Raw genomic sequence first — 22,530 nt, forward strand, 5'->3', positions numbered from 1 at the left:
GCCAACTATTTCACAACACAGAACTATGTATAATTCTTATAACAGAAACTCTTCACTCAAAAGAGAACAAATGGCTTGTAATCTCCAGATACTCCCTCCTCTGGCTATAAATGTTCTGTGTTCTCACAAGGGCACAAGGAAACACTAAACAGAATGTTCTATACCACAGGATGCTACACCTCTGTCATCAAGGCAAAAATATTTGCTTCTTGAGACACCTTGAGCCCTTCTCTCTAGTCAGGGAGGTAGGCTGTAGGGAAAGAACAGACTGCCTGAGCTTGCTTCTGATGATGGCATCTTCCCAGTGCAAAGGAGCCAGAAACGCACAGCAGTTACCTGTTAGCCTGAGGTCGTGCCCCAGAATGACCCATGTAGGGAAGTACATAGACAAGTACCTTCAGGTGGAGGAACCTGCCTCTTTGACTTCGGGACCTAAGTCACCTACAAAACCCAACTTTTCCAAGGGCTGGGACCACCAAAATCTCAAGTACATAAATGTGCCTGGAAAACAGTAAGACCCTATACATTTCCTCAGTTACTTCATTCCACAAATGATTGAAGTCAGTCTAATCTGTGCCATGCACTGTCCTGGGCATGGTACACACAGCAGCCAACAGGCTGTAGGAAAAGCTGGAGCTGAAGACCCTGGTGGACAAGACAGGCTGGCAGGTGTGAATCACAGACAGAAGTCTGGCAGGTGAGGGGACGCTGTTGCAGCTACACAACCATGTGGGGGTGGGGGACAGGGGGTCTATGGGAAGTACAGATGCCAGATCCTGGAGGCTGGGGAGAACCAGCAGTATCCTACCCTAAAGGAACCAGGTCATAGACTGAGATCTGGATTTAGATGAGGTCAAGGGAGTAAGGGGACATGATGCCGTCCACTCCAAGCTACTGTCCTGGAGTGCAAAAACTCCCTGGTGACTAGCCTGGCTTAGGATATAATATCCTAAATTCTAAGATTTTTGGGAGATACAGGCAGAGAGATTTAGGCCTCTTCAGCCTCTGTAATACTTCTCAGGGGTAGTTCCATAGGATTAGTAGCCCTCATAAAAAAGGACTTTTATTTTTTTTTTAACTTAGTTTTTTTGCAAGTCATTTTCAGGAGTATTTCTTGGCTGCGGCTATGATCACATCTGTTTTTGAGTGAAGCCCAGGGGATCTACTTGGTTGTCAGCCTCACTCCACTTCCACACGACTTGGTGGCAACAGCCATTTAGCAGACTCAAGCTTGGACCAAACATAGTAAGGCCAAGGAGTCCAGAGTAAATTGGTGCTCTCTTGGCTAGGATGAGAGGAGACAGGCACATGTAACTACCTTCTTGAGACCCTCCCCCTACCAACAACTGCTATGCAACAGGTGGGCTAGGTTTGTTCATTCAAGATCCTTCTACATGGTAAAATTTACGCAAGTATGAAGGACCTGCCTCCAGGAAGACCTGCTACTACATCACTGGGAAACTTGAAAGCAGGGCTTCACACATTATGCAGACCCTATGGTCTCCTCTCTACTAATATCACTGTTCCTCACCCTCCCAGTACTTCCCCTAAATTGTTCTGAAGTTATTGCTGCTTTAAGCTCATTCTAAGCCTTGAAATAATAAGATTCATAACCAGATCTCCTACTGTGTCAGCAGGTCTTTTCTCTTGCCATAGAGCGCTGCTCACTCTTTTCAAGCAGGAGGGCCTTAGAGGTGACCTTTCTGGGACTAGGAGAGGAACACAAGGTTTTACTCTAATTACTTCTTTGTGATTTGAACACATCTCTCAGTTCCCTCTTTTACTTCAGTCTCTTCAGAATAAGGAGAGAGCTGGATGGTTGTTTGTGTTTTGGTTGCAGCTCTAACCAATCTGAACATCTATCACTATACATTCAACCAACTATTGATTCTGAGCTTTATCTGGCATCATTATATATTCTTCAAGTTAAATTATCAAAGTGACATTCCTGCTTTATATGTAATTGCCACTTTGGGTTTTCAAACAGAGAATCATCATCATTGATATAACAATGATGATAAAAGTTATATTTTGTGAACTGTAACTCTACTTTTATAGCTAAAATTGAGCTCATTTGATTCTTACTACATCTGTTGGACTGGGGCCACACCTTTCTTTGCTCTCTGCCCTGTCAAAGGCCTAGCTCCCAATACACCACTTGGATCTAGGAAAGAGGCCTACCAGCATTTCACTAAGCAGCCTGCTTTGTGAGGTGGAAGCCACTTACTTTCATCTGGTGATAATTTCAATTTATTTTTTATTGTAATGCTGTCTTTTCTTTTCACAGTAATGGATAGCAGGGCAATGGAAGAACAGTCAACCTCAGGACAGATTACAAATGAATTTTTATCTTTAAGAGCTAGGTTGGAAACTTGTAGCTATCAGAAAAGCATAATATGGTGATGAACAATGAGCCCATGCCAGTGTTTTGATAAACTTCAGAGAGCTAAGCCTGCTTGAGAAAAAGACAGGAGAAAATGTGTGAGGACATTAATTCTTTCACTTTGGAAAAATCCCATCAGTGAAGGCTGTGATCTCGTAAAGGGCTATATTCTCTGAGTACCGAAAGCATGGGAAAATTTAGCTTAAAGTGTGTGGATGGACACATGTGTGGAAGAGTGGGGTGTGCACTTTTTCTTTTTTCAAAGGAAGCCCGACCTTTCAGTGGACATTGAATTTAGGTTAAGAACAGTATAATGTAAGGGTAAGAGCACAAGTTCCAGAAAAGGCTTCAGATCCCTGTTCTGTCATCTATTATCTGTGTGGCCTTAGGCAAGGTACTGAACAGATCCAAATCTCAAATTTTCTCACCAGCAAAGGAGATAACATTATTTGGCTGTTAGAGGGATTAAACATATGTATAAAGTGCTTAGCACAATTCACAAATTAAGCACTTTATACAGACTATCTTGTGCCATAAATCATCTGTTTACTATTTTAAACATTGTATATTATGGTACATATGTACAATGGACAACATTTTAAAAAGAATGAAGTAGATTCATTTGACATTTGTCAGTCATTGAAAATCTAGACAAAAAGACTTCCTGTAACTTCCATTCTACTTGGGCAAGATAGACAATAAAGAAAAAAGGTAAGCAAACGAATATATTAGAAGGTGATAAATGATACAGAGAAAAATAAATAGGAGAAGGTAGGTAGGAAGTTCAGGGGAAGGTTTCCTGAGAAGGTGACATTTGTGCAAAGATTTAAAGAGGTGGTTGACGGAGTGGCCCCATGGATGTCCGGGGAAGAGGGTCCTGGCCTAGGAGATGGTCAGTGCCAAGCCCTGAGGCAGTGGTGTGAAGGGCACATTTGAGGAGCTCCAGGGAGACCTGTGTGCCTGGAGCTGAGCACACAAGGATCACAGCAGCAAAAGATGGGGACAGACACGTAACAGAGGACCAGAGCATGTTGCCTTGCAGGTCACTGAAAGGACTTTAACTTTTCCTCTTAATCTTAACAAGATGGAGTGTCTTGAACAGGGGACTACATAATCTGATTTACATTTTACAGAATCAGTTGGACTACCATGTGCAAAAAAAAAGAAGGTAAGGACCAGGAGATCAATTAGGAAGCTATTACAATACAAGACAAGGATGTCTTAAACCTCTGGGGTGGTTCCTCTGTGGAGATAGTAAGAAGTGGTTATGTTTGAAACTATATTTGAAAGTGGAGCCAATATGATTTGCTGATAAGTTATATGTGGCATGTAAGAGAAAAAGAAGGTTGGTATATTTTTGGGTTTTGGCTTCTTATTCAGCAAATGGAAGTATAGAGTTGCAGTTAATTAAAATAGCAAACACTGCAGGACGAAGGAGCAGATTTCGGGGAAAGAGCAGGAGCTTGATTTTAGACATTAAGCTTGATATGCCTAGGGGCATCCAAGTGGAAATGCTAAGTAGTCATTACATATTTAAGTCTGGAGTTCAAGGAAGCAGGTAGGCAGGTTAGCTGGTGATAGACAGGCAAATACACACATATCTAGATAGGTCTACATGTACTTACGTGAAAATATATGTATGATATATAAAAGGCAGGATGCAAAACATTATGTAGAATATAATCCCAATTATGGATGAGTAAAGTTAAAAAATTATTATATGCATATAAAAATAATTGAAGGTAAATGCAAAATAAATAAATAACCAAACTGGGATGATGGATTAAAGACTTAAATGTAAAACCTAAAACTATAAAACCTCTTCAGAAAAACCTAGGAAATGCCATTCTAGACATAGACCTTGGCAAAGATTTTATGACAAAGATGCCAAAAGCAATTGCAACAAAAACAAAAATTGACAAATGGGACCTCATTAAACTAAAGAGCTTCTGCACAGCAAAAGAGAGTAAATAGACATCAACAGAGTAAATACACAACCCACAGAATGGGAGAAAATATTTGCAAATTATGCATCTGACAAAGGTCTGATAGCCAGAATCTATAAGGAACTTAAATTAACAAGTAAAAAACAAACAACTCCCTTAAAAAGTGGGCAAGGGACATGAACATTTTTCAAAAGAAAACATATACATGGCCAATAAGCATATGAAAAAATGCTCAACATCACTAGTCATTAGAGAAACATATCAAAACGACAATGAAATACCATCTCACATGATTCAGAATGGCTATTATTAAAAAGTCAAAAAATAACAGATGCTGGCAAGGCTGCAGAGAAAAGGGAACACTTATATACTGCTGATGGGACTGTAAATTAGTTCAGCCACTGTGGAAAGCTATTTGGCAATTTCTCAAAGGATTTAAGAGAACTACCATTTGACCCAACAGTCCCATTATTGGGTATTTACCCAAAGGAATATAAATTGTTCTACCATAAAGACACCTGCATGCGTCTGTTCATCACAGCACTATTCACAATAGCAAAGACATGCAATCAACCTAAAAGCCCATCAGTGGTAAACTGCATAAATAAAATGTGGTACACATGTACCATAGAATACTACAAAGCCATAAAAAAGAGTGAGATCAAATCCTTTGCAGCAACATGGATGGAGCTGGAGGCCATTATCCTAAGCAAACTCGTGCAAGAACAGAAAACCAAACACTGCATCATCCTACTTATAAATGGGAGCTAAACACTGAGTATACATGGACACAAAGAAGGGAACACTAGATACCAGGGCCTACCTGAGGGTTGAGTGTGGGAGGAGGGTGAGGATCAAAAAATTACCGATTGGGTATGCTTATTATCTGGGAAATGAAATAATCTGTACACCAAACCCTCATGACATGCAATTTATCTATAGAACCAACCTGCACTTATACCCCTAAAACTAAAAGTTAAAAAAAAAGAATGTATGTTAATTTTGTACATAAAAAAAAAACAGTAAGTGCAGGATAAGGCAAACTATCAAAGCCATTAATTTCTAGCACAAACCTCTATCCCATTCACTGAACTCTGGTTCCGACCGCAGCTACCCTTTGCCTCAGCTTATCCTTCTTTCTCTGTTCACCTTTAGCTTTCCCCAATCACTTGCTATCAAATAGACTTCAGAGGACCAGGAAAATCTGTGGTGCACTTTCCCAGAGTTGAACTCACAGAAGAGGAAGAATCTGAGATCAAAGTCAAAGTCAGTAGTTACCTCAGAGTCCTGACAAATGAGTTTTTCTTCTTTGATGCAGTTGCCAATTTAATTCTCAAGCATTTTTTTAAGGTCATGATATTTAGAATAACAAGGCCCTAAAAATTAAATATTCCTTTATGTGCTTAATTTCTGACCCAAATGTAGTACTGAATGACAAGTGAATGAAGCTGAATATGTATAGAAAGGTTAGTATAAACTGCTTTTAAATTCCAAGTTTGCAAGCCCAAGGCTTTCACTCTCTTACACAATGGGCATTAAACAAAAATGTTCTTTCCTGGATGCAAAGATAAATCTCTATTTTTCTAGGAGCCTCTGCAGCAGGATTCTTTCAGGAATTTTCCATTGAGACATTACAGCTAGGAGGAACTCCTTACCCCATTCCCTTTTGCACCGCCTCCTGTTCCCTTTTATCCACGTTTCCAACTCCACTTGTGATAAGTAATGGAATTGGACAACCGTCTGTCAACCCAAGACGGTTTCCCCCAGAATCTAGCCCTCAGGTTGAAAACACCGTTTGAGAAAAGAAAATCACTGTAGACTATTTTTCTACTGTTCTAAATAGCTCAGCTGGAGGGAAGTTGTTATTTCCTCTTTAGCACGCCCTGTTGGAAAAACTTGCAGTTCTCTTTCCTTCCCTCCTGCACCAAACCTGCCCCCATCCTGCTCCTACCTCCCAGCTCATGTCAGGCCAGGAAGTGGGTAACAGTTCCACAGCCTTCTCCATAATTTCTTAGGCTGGAGCCACATCCCTTCTGATCTAATCTGTGCCAACAGAAGAAAAGAAGGAGCTGTCCTTGGAGAATGTTCTGTTTCCTCTTCTAGAGATAGAGTGGAGGGGGCGGGTGGGAGAGCGTCTGTAGGATGCCATTCTAAACCTTGCTGGTTTGGGAGTGTGCTGACATCCTCTGCCTGATGGTTAATACTGTAAGATGTGGGCAAGTGACTTCAGACCCAGGAGAAATTAAATTTAACTCCCATCATATAGACCTGCCACCATCTTCAGGCTAAAGATGCTGCTGACTGTGACTGAGGATGTACCCACACGTGATAGGAACAAACTCACTAGACCCAGGGTCAGGTGAGCTGTCAGCTGATGGCACGCAAGGATCTTTTCTCAGTGAGCCTCCACGGTTCTCTTCTGGTGAATGTGGACTCAATAAAGACCAGTGGTGGTCAAACTCTTCCCACAGGTGTAATCTAAGTGGTAACGTGTAAGAATGGAGTCACTCTGGAGGAGATCTGAGGCCCCACCCATTTGGCCTTCCCCTGGTCTGTATGGGGAAAGCTGTGGCACCTTGGAGGAACAGAGAAGACTCCTCAACATGGTGTGGATAAGTGAGACTCTTCTTGATCCAAAATCCTACAACCCTGCCAAGTCCTCACCTCGGGGAAGAGGAAGCTCCAAATCCCTCCTCAGATGAGGTGCAGGGAATGGGGCTGCTATGCTCAGGCCAGAAGGGAGTGGTTTATGTCCCTGAAACAGGGGAAGTAGGGCAGAGCAGGCAGATGCTCAGGTTCAGAAGGGGTGGAGTATGGGCTAGCTGAAAAATCTACCTTAAAGCCTCCACTTTTGAGAGACCTCTATTTCCTCTTGAGATTTTCAAGCATTACAAATAATAATAATAATAATAATAATAAAGACAGCACCTCAGACTTTCCTCATGGTTTTCACCGAGTACTGAAGAAAAAGCATCAGCAATGCCCTGGAGCTGAAGAATTTAGGTCAGAGCTAAAAAGTGACTTTGCTGATGGGGCTGACTGTTGGGTCCTAAAAAATACCAAGAGAAACTGGGAGAGACCTTTCCTGAAAAAACTCAAAAAAATGCACAGAACCTCAGCCCAACGCAGAGATTTCAATTTCATCTCCCTCTTTTTAACTGTGTTTTCCTTTATTTGTTTTTTGTTTTTGTGGATAACCATTGCTTCATACTCTTGAGGCTGGACTGGCTTTATGGAGATGAGAGAGATAAGGCAATGAAGTCACCTGCCCTTGTCAGGAGGTAATTTAGAGGTGTAGTAAGAAATATTCAGAAATTTTAAAGGATGGTCCCACCTTCCACCATCTCTTCAGGGGACATGCCAAAGGAGAGATGCCAGATAAACAAAGAGAACAACAACAACAAAAAAATCAGCCACTTGGCTTTGACTTCTGAAAAAAAAAAAAAAAAAAAAAAAAACAGATGAAACTTAAAGGTGAGACAAGAGAGTTCTGATTTGCCAGAGCTGAAGATGTTATAACTCAAAAGACCAAAGGCTGGAAGAGGCAGAGAAGCAGAGCACACTAGGAGATTGGAAGAGAGTGAGTTAGACCTGCCTCATACATCCTCCACACTGACATCCAGTGTTGACCAAAGTGGGGCTATAAGAAGTAAACCTCTGAAAAGGAGAAGACCATGCAGGTGAGTGTTGGATTCTCCTCTCCATAATTCTCCCCATCTCTCACCCAGTTCTGGACCCTAGGTTGGGAAGAGGTGATTCTGAAACCTGAGACAGGTGGGGAGCCCTGGCAGTAAAGAGGACCTGTGTTTGGCTACAAGCTTGAAAGCCAGTTTGAGGCAAGCCTCATAAAACTGTACTCTGCATTGAATAGAAACGGTTGCCAGGCACCTCTAAAAGAACCTAATGCATATCTTGGTCTAACAGAACAGATCCATGAAGAGAAGGCTTGAGATAGCAACCTCACTACAGTCTTTTTTGATGCCAGAAAACCACAGAAGGGCCTCCTCAAGTTTTCTGTGCCCCTGAACAGGGCCAAGAAGAAGCTGAGAGGGCTAGTAAACCCAGAGAAATCTAACAGAGAAGAAAGAGGATTCACCACGACCTTAGTGGACAAGGTGAGTACAGGTCTCTCGGTAGATGCAGTGAGAATGAACACCACTGGCCTAACTGAAGATGTTAAGAACTCCATCTAAGTGGATGGATCCCAAAGAAAAAGAAAACACCAGGAAAAGCCTCCCACCAATACTGTAGCTCATAAGCCCTCAGCCCACTTCTACTTCCTGGAATTCAGGTACAGCCCTGCATTAACAGAATTGACCTGGGAGTGACTTTATGTTTCACCTCAGAAATGAGGTTCAGAATAGAGGTAAGGTTGAAAATAAAATATCAACACAACAGTTTGTGTGTGTGTGTGTGCGTGTGCGCATGTGTGTATTGCCACAGTTTTTACAGACCTGCATTTATAAGACTGTAAACTCTCATTTCTGCAATAGGCACAGAAATAAGACAGCTCCTCCTATGGTCCAGAGCCACAATGTGTCTCAGAGGCCAGGACTGCCTGTGGACACCATGCCCACTGCCTGCAGCTTCTGGAAGGGGCTGCTGACAGGTAAGAGGAGGTGGACTGCATGCTCAGCTCTTCTTCCTCCCTCTGTCCACGGCTAAGTTGCCAACTCAAAGTTTCCTTTTATTTCACCTCTGACCTCTCCCTTGTACCCATGCCCTCCTCTTCATTTGAACTGCCACCACCTCAGGTCAGCCCTGTTGCCTGTCATAAATTATTGTGAGAGCTGCATGGAAAGAGGTGTCAAATCAAAGGAAAAGGTCAGCCTTCCCTTGCTCAATTTTGTCCAGGTAAAGCATTATTACTTAAATGTTTCATTTCAAAGAATGACTCTGGGGATTTATCAATGCCCTCACTCCCCCAAATGTGTTCTTATCCTGTAGGAAAACACTGATCAAATCCATATTAGATAGTTTGGCCAGGCCTAGTAGCTCACATCTGTAATCCCAGCACTTTGGGAGGCCGAGGCAGGAGGACTGCTTGAGGCCAGGAGTTCAAGACCAGCCTAAGCAACATGGCGAAACCTTGTCTCTACTAAAAATACAAAAATTAGCTAGGCGTGGTGGTGCACGCCTCTACTCCCAGTTACTAGGGAGGATGAGGCAGGAGAATTGCTTGAACCCAGGAGGCAGAGGTTGCAGTGAGCTGAGATCGCACCACTGCACTCCAGCTCGGGTGACAGAGCGAGATTTCATCTCAAAAAAAAAAAAAAAAAGAATCCATATTAGATAGTTAAACATGTACCCTAATAGGTGATTATTTTCTCCTGCATTAGGATACTGTTGGTACTGTCATAAATTAACTACCACCAACAGGTAGCTTCTGCTTCCCCTCATGATTACGTGAAAACTTTGCTGTAAGTCAGAGCCTAGAAATGAGGTCTTTAACAATGAAGGACAGTCTTAGAACCTCATGGAAAGAATCGTACCAAGTTTGAACTACTGACACTTCAATTAACAGACTCATTGGTGCAGGCTTCCAAGGTGGTATTTCTTAGATAATTTCCAAAGGGTGTTCATAAAAGCAAACTGTTGACCCAAGATCTGGTGGAGCAAAAATAATTATATTGGACTAAAGGAACTGATGAGGAAATAGAATTTTAGTTGTTTTATAATATTGTTGGTATTATTTTTAATGTTCTATTTTCTGATATCACAGAGTGTTTTCTGTTTTTTCCTGATCTCTCACCATTAACTTAGTAGTCTGTGCTTTTGTAAACATTTTGAAATGAAAGATTTTTAAATGGTAATCTTGTTCTCACTGGCCTTTCAGAATTCAGGAACAACACTTTGTCTGAGTCTCTTTACTTTTAATGGCAATGGGGTTACTTGTATAGATTCAGTAAGAATCTGTTCTCATTTTTACTCGTAAATAATTGAACAAATAGATGGCACAGTCAAGGCCACACCTGGAGTGTCAGTCTCATCTGCTTAAATATGAAGCCCATCATTAAGAAACAAGGGTTGTTTTTTATTTGCAAAATCATGAGGCCCTCCCAGAAACCTGGACTGTTACCTTATAATGGCAGACTTGGAGGCCATCTCTCTTAAGGAGAGATGCATTCACCCTCATTTGTAGATGCTACAGGCAAAATAGTGGCAATGACTTTATTTTATTTTTTATTTTTGAGATGGAGTCTCACTCTATTGCTCAGGTTGAAGTACAGTGGCGCAATCTTGACTCACTGCAACCTCCACCTCCCGAGTTCAAGCAATTCTCCTGCCTCAGCCCCCTGAGTAGCTGGGATTACAGGCACCAGCCACCACACCTGACTGATTTTTGTATTTTTGGTAGAGATGGGGTTTCGTCATGTTGGCCAGGCTGGCCTTGAACTCCTGACCTCCAGCTATCCACTCACCTTGGTCTCCCAAAGTGCTGGGATTACAGGTGTGAGCCACCACACCCGGCTGGCAACATGGCATTGTCTAGCCTCAGAATAAAAGCAATAAACAATATACCTAGAATAAGAGAGGCTTCTGAAATTTCCTAAGATTTTTAAGAAATCTCCAGACAGAAGTTAATTTTCTGGGCTACGTAGTTGCTTAACACCACATGGCTTTAGATTTTCTGACCAGACTACAAAGAGGCTTATATATATTAGTTAACTTTTCTTACTGCATTTATAACTAAATGAATCAGGCCTAACTGCAATGAGATTAGCTTTTTAGAAATCAAGAATAATAATTGGAGATTATTTGTAATCACAGTGTTTCATGGTTTACAACGTCCTTCCACATCCTGACTTAAACCTCCTAAAGAGCCTTTAAACACAATATTCCTGAAGTCACCATGATCACATTTAGATTTGAAATCTTCATCATTTATTTGCCCTGGAAAAGACAACATAGCTTATAAAGAGCCAGATAGATAAACGCTCATACCCCATTCATTCCACTCCATTACAAATCACTCCTAGATTTTAAAACATAAGCATACACACACACACAAACACACACAGAGAGAGAGAGAGAGAAATGCAACAATTTCCAAGAAAAGCCAACTACAGCTGAGAAAGCTGAATTCCACAGAAGGCAAATTCAAACGTCTATCTTGGGTCTCACCAAGGAAGGCTCAAAAAGAGGCTGAGACCAGTGGGACAACATTACTTTCTCCATCATGAAAACATCCAAATGAGCCCAAGCTTTCCTGCCCCTCTCAGCCACGTAAGAGAAACAGTTACCCCTAGGGAGGTATTCTCTTTCATCTGTCCCCTGGCTCTGTGCTGCCTTACAAGCAGAATATATTAATAAAGAAATACTTTAGGGGAGAACTCTCTCCACTGTTGTGACATCTCTGCAGTCTCTGTTTTGATATTTGGCCTTGAGAAGTTCAAAGGATTCGAAAGATTAGAGTTCAAGAAAGACTAAGATGTACCCCAGGGCAGGTCCTGGTCTTAGATGCTGAAAAACATGCTCCTCCCACACCATAGCGAATATGACCTCTAAAAGAACCTAGTGGATATCCTGGTCTAACAGGATTATTTTCAAAGGCTCTTGTTCATCTTTTTAATGGTAGTTGAAGGCAATTCGGTTTAGGGTCCCTAAATCTGGAGTACTTACCTGTCATGTCTGCTCATTTCTCCAGTTTGTTCCTAGTGCCTGGGACAGAGCTCGGCCACATCAACCCTCTGTGACCCCCCATTCCTGCCCACGAATTCTCTGAAGGAAACCCTCACTCACCACTCCTTTCTGCCTTGTGCTTTGGTGGCTCAGGCTCTGGGAGACAGGGACAGGGCCCATCACAGAGGGTGGTGAGGCTTTTGCCAGTAGAACAAGCATGGAACTCCAATTTGCACTGCAAAAGAGAGACACAACAGGTCTTAAGAATGCAGCCATAACAGACCCCTACCCCGCCTCCTAAGAAACAGCAGTGCCCTTTGCTTCACAAAAGCAAAGACAAAGCAGGGAGAGGTCGACCTCAGGTAGAGGTCTCAATTACAGAATACTAAATAAGAAATGGCCTTTTATATTTTACCAAATGCAGAGGATAACTTCTAAAAACACTGTGGAAGCCCTAGAAGACTTCCTTTAATGATGGTAAACCCTACTGTCACTATTTCTAAAATAAAATTATTAATATGAAACTTAACATCTGTAGAGTCCTATCTGGTCCAGGAACCCCCTCCATTCACTTTGAGGCATCTTCTCCACACTCCTCCCATGTGGAGGTAACACCGCTGGAATACCACTCCTGGTCCCTCTCAGCCTGCTCACATGCTCTTCCTGGGAGGGAAGAGTAACAATCCCTTTAGTAAGTCTGTATGGTAATCTGAGGCTCAGCCCCTTCCCCTTGGGAGCAATGAAGAATGAATGCTCTTGCTTCCGTTGTCCAAAACCTAAGTTTACATGGGTCTTCCCCCATCAGAGGATGCCTGTGGTCTAACTAGCTTGTGACTCCGTGGAAATGTTTACCTAATTCTAGGATTAAATATTAGAAGCCCATAATCCATATCCTCTTGTCAACCCTTTATCAGTAGCAATGGTAATATTTTAGTCATTTTTCTGTCAGCTCTTTAAAGTCTCAATGAATTCTCAGAACACAGGCAGGAGAGAGGAATGTTATTAATAGGTGCAAAAGACCGCAACAATTATCAGCATTTGTATTATTCTTGCATTATGGAAGAGGAAATTAAGACTCAGGTTAAGTAACTTGCAAAAGATCACAAAGCTCAGGGCCAAGCACTTAATGCATTCCACAACACTGTGTATATGGGGCTTCGGAATACAGACATCCCATACTGAACTGTGTGTGGCTAACTATGCGACTTTGCTATTGGCCTGGATCTGTGTTGTCTGAGAGTTTACTCCTTTTTTGTCTGTAAATTTCTCAAGATCAAGACCGGTGTGTAATCAGTCCTCTGCAAAGACCCACAGGCCCAGGACCACATACATATCTGGTGGAGGTTCAAAGGAAGAAGAGATAGGTGAAATTTAACGAGCACCCACTGTGCGTGCAGCTCTTATCAGGTGCCATGGGGAATCTTTAAAATGAAAGAAAAGAGGAGATACAGTCCTTGCCCTTGGAAAACACAAATGCATACCTTTGAAAAAAGTCCACTAGCACTTGCAAAGCCACACACATGAGTGCAGATAAATACTGGCTCATTGTAAGAGGACAAGCTATTCAGTCCCTATACCGATTAGAAACGGAGGGAAAGAATACTTTAAACCTGGTTCTAATGTACTGAAGTCACTCCTGTGTCACTCCAATGATCACCCATACAGTCACCAGCTGCCCATTCAGGGAGAGGGCAACAGAGCAAACCTACAGAATGCTGGCTCCCTCTTGATACAAAACTTCCTCTTGTGCATATTTGTTCAGTGCCTAGTATGTGCCCAGCATGGCAGCAGGCATTGTGGGGGCTACACAAAAATAAGCCATTGCCCACGTCTCACACATCAACTGAGCTGATGAAGCAAAAAAGAGTGTGTCCTTGTAAAGCCATGTGGATGTGACTATGAGGTGAGGCAGGACATATGTCTCCGTAGGGATGGGGCATGAAAGAGGACCTCAGGTATGGGATGTGCTACAGAGAGCACGTGGACTGAAGGTGAGCCAAGTGGAACGCCGGGAAGGCAGCAGGCAGGTCACTAGCACGAGGAGCTTCCTTTCATTCAGCACAGCGTGTGTGCACATGCCCAGAGCCGGACACAGCTGCCATGACCGGGCTGCCTCCTCCGCCTCTTCTGGGCTAGTTCTCTGGAACAATCCTCTGTTTCAGACTAGTGGTTCTCTGGCTTATTAAAAGAATCCTTAAAGCTAATTTAGGGGAAAAAATATATTTTTATGTGTCCATTTGTTTCATAAAGTCAAAATTATTACCTTTATTTATCATAAAGCCTTATCATGCTATTGCTGTTACTGCCCGATTGTATCTGTGACAGACTGTGAGACTCCCCCTCTCCACCCCATTCTCTTCTCTCTCTGAGAGAGGAATCCACACTTCTGCTCCAGGCCCCATGTCTTGCAGCAGCACCTCCCTGTAGGAGGGTCAACTTTCCCACCAGGTCTAGCCACATGCTCATTCCAACCAGTGGTGGTTAGTAGGTGGGATGCAAGCCAGGTTTGAGCAGACATGTCAAGAATCACTGGTTTCATCACCTCTGTTGCTCTTCTCTACCATGAAAATGATGTGCCAGATAAGGGCTGTTCCCTTCTGCCCAGGACACAGAAGGCAGAGAACATGGAACAGAGCTGAAGTGTTCTGAACAGAGCCACAGCTAACGCACAATGTGAACACGGAAATAGGGTTTATCATAATAAGCCAATGATGTTTGGGGATTATTTGCTATTACAGCATAACTTAGCAAAAGCTGACCAACAGAATGACTTCCTTCCTGCTAGACCATGAAGGCCTTAACAGCATGAAAAGGTTTTAGTTACTGTTTTATCCCTGGCATGATATGACATACACAGAGCCCTGGCATAGAGTAGGTGTTCAATAAACAGCTGCTGAATGACAAAGGCAGAAAGAAGGGAGCCACAATTCACTTTGCTGCTCTGGACCTCTGTTCCAGTCCCTGGGTGCTTACCAATCTGCCTGCACAAGGAAGGAAGTGCTGGAGCTCAGTACTCACCACATTCATCCTAAACCATCCTTTACCCATGTCTACTCCCTGAGACGCCTCTTTGAGCTCCACATTGAGTACTCTGCCCCTCAGCCTGCCTGCTCACCCCAGCCTATCATTGGATTATGAGCCTCTCTGGGTGGCCTTGCCATGACTGTGGGCCCTGTGGACTGTAATTCCTGGAATCCACTTTCTCGGCTGGCCTGCAGCATCCCCTCTCCTGTCCAGCCCTGGTGGCCATCTCTGCAGGCAGCCCAGTCTCCTCCCTAGCTACAGAAAGACACCACCAGAGAAAACAGTACTTATCTCTTATCTGTATCAGTGAAAATCCAAGTTCAAGGGCACAGATCTGTTTTTTTACCTTTCAGGACAATATGTGGCATTTCACATATGTAGCTCAAAAGGCTAATTTCTTTTCTTTTTTTTTTTTTTTTTTTAAAAGAGACAGGGTCTCACTCTGTCACCCTGGCTAGAGTGCAGTGGCATAATCATAGCTCACTGCAGTCTTGAACTCCTGAGATCAAGCAATTCTCCTGCCTCAGCCTCATGAGTAGCTGGGACTACAGACATGTTTTGTAGAGATAGGGTCTCACTACATTGCCCAGGCTGGTCTCAAACTCCTGGGCTCAAGCCATCCTCCCACCCCAGCCTCCCAAAATGCTAGAATTACAGGCAAGAGCCATCATATCCAGCCATAATTCCATTTTTTATAAAGCTTAAAACAGGCTATTTAGAGATACAGATACATGTGGTAAAAGCTCCTTTAAAAACTGGCAGGGGAGGGGACCATGACAAATACCAGGAAGATAGGGGTCACCTCCCCAGGGAAGGCAGCAGGATTGGTCAGACAGGAGCCCAAAGGAAGCGTCACAAACATTGATGATGTTTTATTTTATAAAGTAAGCATTAGATTCTGAGGCTTTTGTTCTGTTACTAAGCTTGACAACTTCTATAAATAATATATACATTTTTATGTATCAAAGACTTTATGATAAAATATAAAACAATGTTTATAGGCTCCTATGCAGGTGACAACGAAGCTAGAACCACACCTCCCAGAAAACTCCATGAGCAAGCGCGGGGAGAGCCCTCCAGGAAGGGTTGAGAGTGTGAAGCTCTGCTCCTGAGCCCACGGCCTCCCACACATGTTCTCTTCCCACAACACTTCTCTAATTCTCACCCTTGAAGTTACTCTCCCAATCACTTTCCCTCATCCTCCCTCCTCCCTTCTCCCAGGTTCTTTCTAGGGAAGAACAGATACAGAAGCCAAAACCTGATCACCATTCCAGCTTTACACTAAGGACTCTATGTAAAGACTATAAATCTCTGTTGTTGAAGCACCCAGTTAGTGGTGCTTTGTTACAGTAGCACTAACAAATTAATATTCTTTCCATCCAGATTTTTTAAAAAGAGAGAGACTCTAAGGAATGAAGACACTTTGTCTTAGGTTTATAAAGCACAGATCTTTGTGCCAAGATGGCTCAGCTCTGCTGGAAAGAAACAAAACAAAAACTATGAAACAGCAGCCTCAGGATATGAGCAGTTGGACCTAAAGAACTTGGCCAAGTTGTATCAGTTGTGACGCATGCCCAGAAAAGAGGAAATATTAAAAATTCAAATCTTTATATTGATTTTATGATGAAGCAGTCAAATAAATAATTAACTCTAACTCTCTAAAGGAGGAGAGTTGAGAAACTAGGAAATAAGTTAAGGACTTTTAAACATTATACTAGAACCCATACTCATACACAACATATTATTATAAATACAAACCCCTGGGGATTCTAGACCCTCGACCTGCTAAAACAGAGATGCCTGCCTGCCCTTATCACTGCAGACAGAAAAAGAAGCAAGAGCCAATGACAACATGAACAGGCAGATACACTGAAAATGTTGACCTACTTAAAAATAAATGTGCTAGCATATTTCCCAACCAATCTTTCCTTCCATTTTGCATAACACTCTAATACATTGGTTGGAATGAGTGAATATTTTCCGTAAATGGTCAGTAAATCTTTCTCTTTTATGATTTGTAAAGCACAGCTAACAACCTCTTTCTGGTTCATTGCTCACACAGGTCTCAACCAAGTACATTTCTCTACCACACCACACTCTGCTTTGCCTCTCATGCTTTGGGTATTATTTTTAACATTTTATTCAAATTGCTTTCTCCACTGTATTTCATCAACCTATCATCCATTTTTTAAGCCAGACTGTTGACAGTTCACAGTTGACAATTTTGTTCACAGTTGATGAATTCTGATTTGTTTTTATTCACCCAAAATCATGTCACAGTAGGTGGGGGGGAGCAATCCTGAGGCTTTGCCGGCTTTAATAATTGGGCGGGAAGTGAGCGGCTGCTGACTGCACCAGTCAGATGCCAACATGCTGTTCCTGGCTGACGGGAGAATAACCACCCATTTCTGCACAGAGCTTGAGTGGCTCAGTGTTCATCTGGAAGAAGCTATGCACAGAAACAAGGGAAGGTCTTCGGTCTCATTTAGAACCTTATTGAACATCCATAAATATATGTGTTCCTTTCTGCATTTAACACATATTCACTGAGCATCTACTATGGGCCAGACCCTGGTCTAGGTGTAGAACCAATGGGACAAAGGCCTGTTTCCATGAAGTTCACATGGCAGGCATTGATGGGAGTCAGGGAATTAAGCAAGAGGGAGAAAGAGGGAATAAAGGAGAGGGAATGATGTATGGTGTGATCAGTAAATCTTCTGGAAAGATGACATCTGAGCAGAGAACAGAATAAAGTGAGTCATGCAGCTCTCTGGGGAAGGAGGGTCTGGGAAAAAGGAAGCACAAAGGCCCAGGGTAGAAGATTTTGACTACACTTGAGAAACAGTGAGGAAGCTAGAGAGGGATGAGGAGAGTGGGAAGGACCATGTTAGTGGAACAGATGGTTGGCCTGTGTGTGACCCAGGGCACAGTCTTTTATTCTCTCTCTCTCCTTCTGTGTGGTACACACACATGTCTATGAGTTAAGGCTTCCAAATAAGTCAGAGCCTTAAACTTCTTGAAGACCAAGCTGTTAAAAATATAAAAGAGGAAAATGCTTTTTTTTTTTTTTACAAGAGAATAGCAGCTACAAAATTTAAAAGAAAGGCTAGAGTTAGAAAGTCACCATTTTGAAACTCCTCATGTAATTAATTGAGTCAGAAAAGGACCATTTAATATTTGCTAAAAATTTTGGGTGAAAGTTATTAGAGAATGAAACATTCCCACAGTCTTAAAATGTCTCCTTATAGTGTTATTATTATACAAAGAAGAAAATGCACACTTTCAATAAAACAAATGGCAGTCACCCCTTAACAAAGGGACCAAGGGTCCAAGCTAATACCACTGGCGGCAGGACAGGCTGGCATGTGCCTCCTAATATGCAACAAAAGAAAATACACAGTAGCACCTGTGAGGCACTGGTATTAAAAAGGTTGAACCCGAGTCTATGCATTAGGAAACAGACAAATCCAAAATTGAGGACATTTTATAACAGTCTGAACTCTAAAAGCAAACAAAACAAACCTGGGGCGGGTGGATTATCATACTAGAGTAATCATTTCTAATTAAAATAAATTAAAAATCGGAAACAAATGAAATGAGTGAAAGTTAACTGAACCTTGACTAATAATTATTATACAAAACACATTATTATACAAACATTTGGGGAAGAATTTCTGTGATGTTAATGTGAACTATATGCTAGGTGATATTATGGAATGTTCTTACAGGCATAATACCTACTAAGGTTAAGGTGGTTATATAAGAGAACACCCCTTTTCTTAGGGGTGAGGTGTCACAATGCTGCAAATTACTTCTAACTAGTTCAGGGGAAAGTACGTATGTATATACAGAAAGCAAGAGTACACAAATGTGCCAAAATACTAACGACTGCCAAATCTTTTTGTTTCGTTTGTGTTTTGAGACTGAGTTTCGCTCTTGTTGCCCAGGCTGGAGTGCAGTGACATGATTTCAGCTCACTGCAACCTCCGCCTCCCAGGTTCAAGCAATTCTCCTGCCTCAGCCTCCCTAGTAGCTGGGATTACAGGCACCTGCCACCATGCCCTGCTAATTTTTGTATTTTGTTGTTGTTGTTGTTGTTGTTGAGATGGAGTCTCGCTCTGTCGCCCAGGCTGGAGTGCAGTGGCGCAAACTCGGCTCACTGCAAGGTCCACCTCCCAGGTTCAAGCCATTCTCCTTTCTCAGCCTCCCGAGTAGCTGGGACTACAGGCGCCCGCCACCACGCCCGACTAATTTTTGTATTTTTAGTAGAGACGGGGTTTCACCGTGTTAGCCAGGATGGTCTCAATCTCCTGACCTTGTGATCAGCCCACCTCGGCCTCCCAAAGTGCTGGGATTACAGGCGTGAGTCACCGCGCCCGACCTAATTTTTGTATTTTTAGTACAGACGGGGTTTCACCATGTTGGCCAGGCTGTTCTCGAACTCCTGACCTCAATAGATCTGCCCACGTCATCCTCCCAAAGTGCTGGGATTACAGGTGTGAGCCACTGCAACAACTGTCAAATCTTAATGATGGGTATACAGCATTCATTGCATTATTCTTTAAATGCTCTGTACATTGAATAATTATTAAACTAATAGCCAGGGGAAGAAAATTTAACTTGCTTTGCCCAGTGGTGCTAGGAGAACTCTTCCCAGAAACCACTCCTCTTTTCCCTCCCTAAGCTCCTCCCTCCCCAGTGGCTTGCCACTCTCAGGTGTTGCAGTTACTGTCCCTCCTGCAGCTCCCCCTAGAGGGTGGCTCTCGGGGCAGGGACTGGATCCTATTTCCTGCTGTATCCAGGCTGGCTTACACCTGGTAAAGAGCTGACCTTCAGTAAGGATTTGTTAAAGGGCCAAGTGATTGAGGTTTTCCAGAAGCACAAAATTCTCTTGATTGATATCAGCAATTAGCTTTGCTCATTTTCTTACCTTGTTTATCTTGTCAGTGATTTAGCACACCCTTTTCTAGTGAGTGAGGAGGTAAGTTTCAGTCCAGTTCATGTACAGATTGTCACAGGCTTGGTTTTAGAGGCAAGGCTGAATAGTTTCTCTAAACTGTGTAACAAAACCAGTGGAGAGTCTTGCTGTCCTCCAGGCAATGCAACCAAGAGTGGCCGGCACCATGGAGAGGAGTGCAGCCCTGCCCTGCACGTGCAGGCCCACCCCCGGCAGGCTCCTGGCCCCTGCTTTAAGCTCCCAAACTGCACACAAGGGGAACTGCCTTGGCTCACCTCCACTGTTCTCACTTCTGGGCATTTTCCCTGTTATCTCCTCTGCCTGGGATTTTGTTAGGACTGGACACTATTTTGACATTTTAAATGTCTGTGGGATTTTTTACTTAACTGGGATTTCGGAGAATAGTGCAGATGAGGAAGGACTTGAAGTTCCCGGGCCTGTCATCCTCTCTAGGAGATGGCTGGCCCCATGGAGGGAGGACAACCTGCTGTACATCAGAGAGGTGGGACCATGCACAGCCTCACCAGGCAAGGCCTGGATGCAGCAGAGAGCCCAGACCCGAAGGGCTCTCAGTGAAGGCCCACAGTCGGGCCAGCTGCAGCCCTCCCCTCTTCCGAACCGGGCTCCAGTGCCTTTCCTCCAGGAAAGCTTTTCTGAGGCTCCTGCCTCTGTGCCCCAGGACAATTCTCTCATTGCACTCACCACTGGACAGTGCTTATCTGTTTACATATCTACTTCTTGAAGGAAATAGTATCTTTGACTAGAGCCTAGCATATCACAAGTACAGGTGCTCCTCAACTTACTATGGGGTTACATTTCAATAAACCCATCTTAAGGTAAAAATAATCAGAAATTGAAAGTGCATTTAATATGTCTAACCATCAAACATCATAGCTTAGCCTAGCCTACTTTCGGTGTACTCAGAACACTCACGTTAGTCTACAGTGGGGCAAAATTATCTAAGATAAAGCCTATTTAATAATAAAAAGTAGGATATCTCATGTAATTTATTGAATACTGCACTGAAAGTAAAAAAAAAAAAAAAAAAAAAAGAATGGTTGATGGGTAGCCAAAGTATAGTTTCTACTAAATTCGTATCTCCTTTGCACCATCTTAAAGTCATACCATTTTCAGTTGAACCATTGTAAGTCAGGGACCATCTGTGTCTTATACATTTTTTGTTTATTTATGGGATATACCTTATGTAACCCTATGTGAGAGCAGGTGTTAATACATTCATTCTATAGATTAAGAGCAGGTGTTAATACATTCATTCTATAGATGAAGAAACTGAAACTAGAGAAAGCAAATAACTGCCTCGGGGACACAAGGTGAGTAAGTAGCAGATTTAAAAATTTTTTTTTTTTGAGACAGAGTCTCACTCTGTTGCCCAGGCTGGAGTGCAGTGGCATGATCTCAGCTCACTGCAAGCTCCGCCTCCTGGGTTCACGCCATTCTCCTGCCTCACCCTCCTGAGTAGCTGGGACTACAGGCGCCCACCACCACGCCTGGCTAATTTTTTTGTATTTTTAGTAGAGACGGGGTTTCACCGTGTTAGCCAGGATGGTCTCGATCTCCTGACCTCGTGATCCACCCGCCTCATCCTCCCAAAGTGCTGGGATTACAGGCATGAGCCACCGCGCCTGGCCCCCGCAGATTTAATTTTTAATTCAACCCCTTCACTTCTCCCTAGTCCAGTGCTATGTGTAATGACTCACAGACTTCTACAACAGTGAGGGGTTTGGCAAAGCCTTTACAGGAATCCTAGGAGGACAGAGAGGAGACAGAAATTATGCCAGAGCTCGGGAAAGGGAGAGAGAACAGGAGGTGCCCTGCTGGCGGCTGTGTGGTGCTGACCGGCAGGGAAGAAATGGAGTCAGCCAAATACAACCCTTGCTTGTCAACTGTGACTTGTCACTAGTGATAGTGATGTTAGTCAAAGCCACTTTAACATGTTGCAATTAGCTAAGCCAACTTACAGAAGTGAAGCTGATCAGCTCACAGACCTGAATCAGGTGATGTGGCCACCTTCTGTGTTCCAGAAGCTGACAGCAGCCAGACTTAGCCTCTCCTGGAGGCATAAAGGCCTGCAGCTATTCCTAGCTAACAGATTAACTGTGAAGTGTGATCATCAGAGCTCTCCCAAGCAGTCCAGAGCGGCCCAGCCAGGGCCTCAGAAGACAGTTCTGTTCATAGGATCTGGTCTCCGAACTTGACTCCCACCTGATGCAAGCTCCTAGAGAGAGCTGTCCATGCTCATACACCCTAGGGCCACATATAAGCTGTACCTTGAAAGTGGACAGGAAGAGGTTGCTGAAATAGATTCATCATCTTCCCAGAAACTCTAGGAAGTTGGAGACTATCACTTTCATTTTACAGATGAGAAGGAAAAGGGTAAGAAAGGAAAGAACACAAATAAGAATGAAAGAAGGAGAGAGCAAGAAAAGAAAGCTGTAGAGGAGGCATGGCAGAGGAGAGGAGGGAAGAAAAGAGAGAAGAAATACAAGGAGGAGAACAGAGGAGATGCTTCAAGTATAGAAAAAAAGCACAAAACATCCCAGAGAGACTTGGGAGATGCAAGAGGCAATGTGGGAGCA

General features: G+C 43.0%; 1 protein-coding gene across 1 annotated transcript in view; it reads right to left on the reverse strand.

The window, feature by feature from the left end:
• The window catches only part of SPOCK1 (SPARC (osteonectin), cwcv and kazal like domains proteoglycan 1), a 517,939-nt gene that overhangs the window by 74,430 nt on the left and 420,979 nt on the right, over positions 1 to 22,530 (reverse strand). Inside the window, exon 6 of the mRNA XM_517947.9 lies at positions 12,073 to 12,187. Coding sequence (XP_517947.4) covers positions 12,073 to 12,187 — 115 coding nt within the window. The remainder of the gene's footprint in view (positions 1 to 12,072; positions 12,188 to 22,530) is intronic.

This window comes from Pan troglodytes, chromosome 4, assembly GCF_028858775.2.
Source record: "Pan troglodytes isolate AG18354 chromosome 4, NHGRI_mPanTro3-v2.0_pri, whole genome shotgun sequence".
Lineage (NCBI taxonomy): Eukaryota > Metazoa > Chordata > Mammalia > Primates > Hominidae > Pan > Pan troglodytes.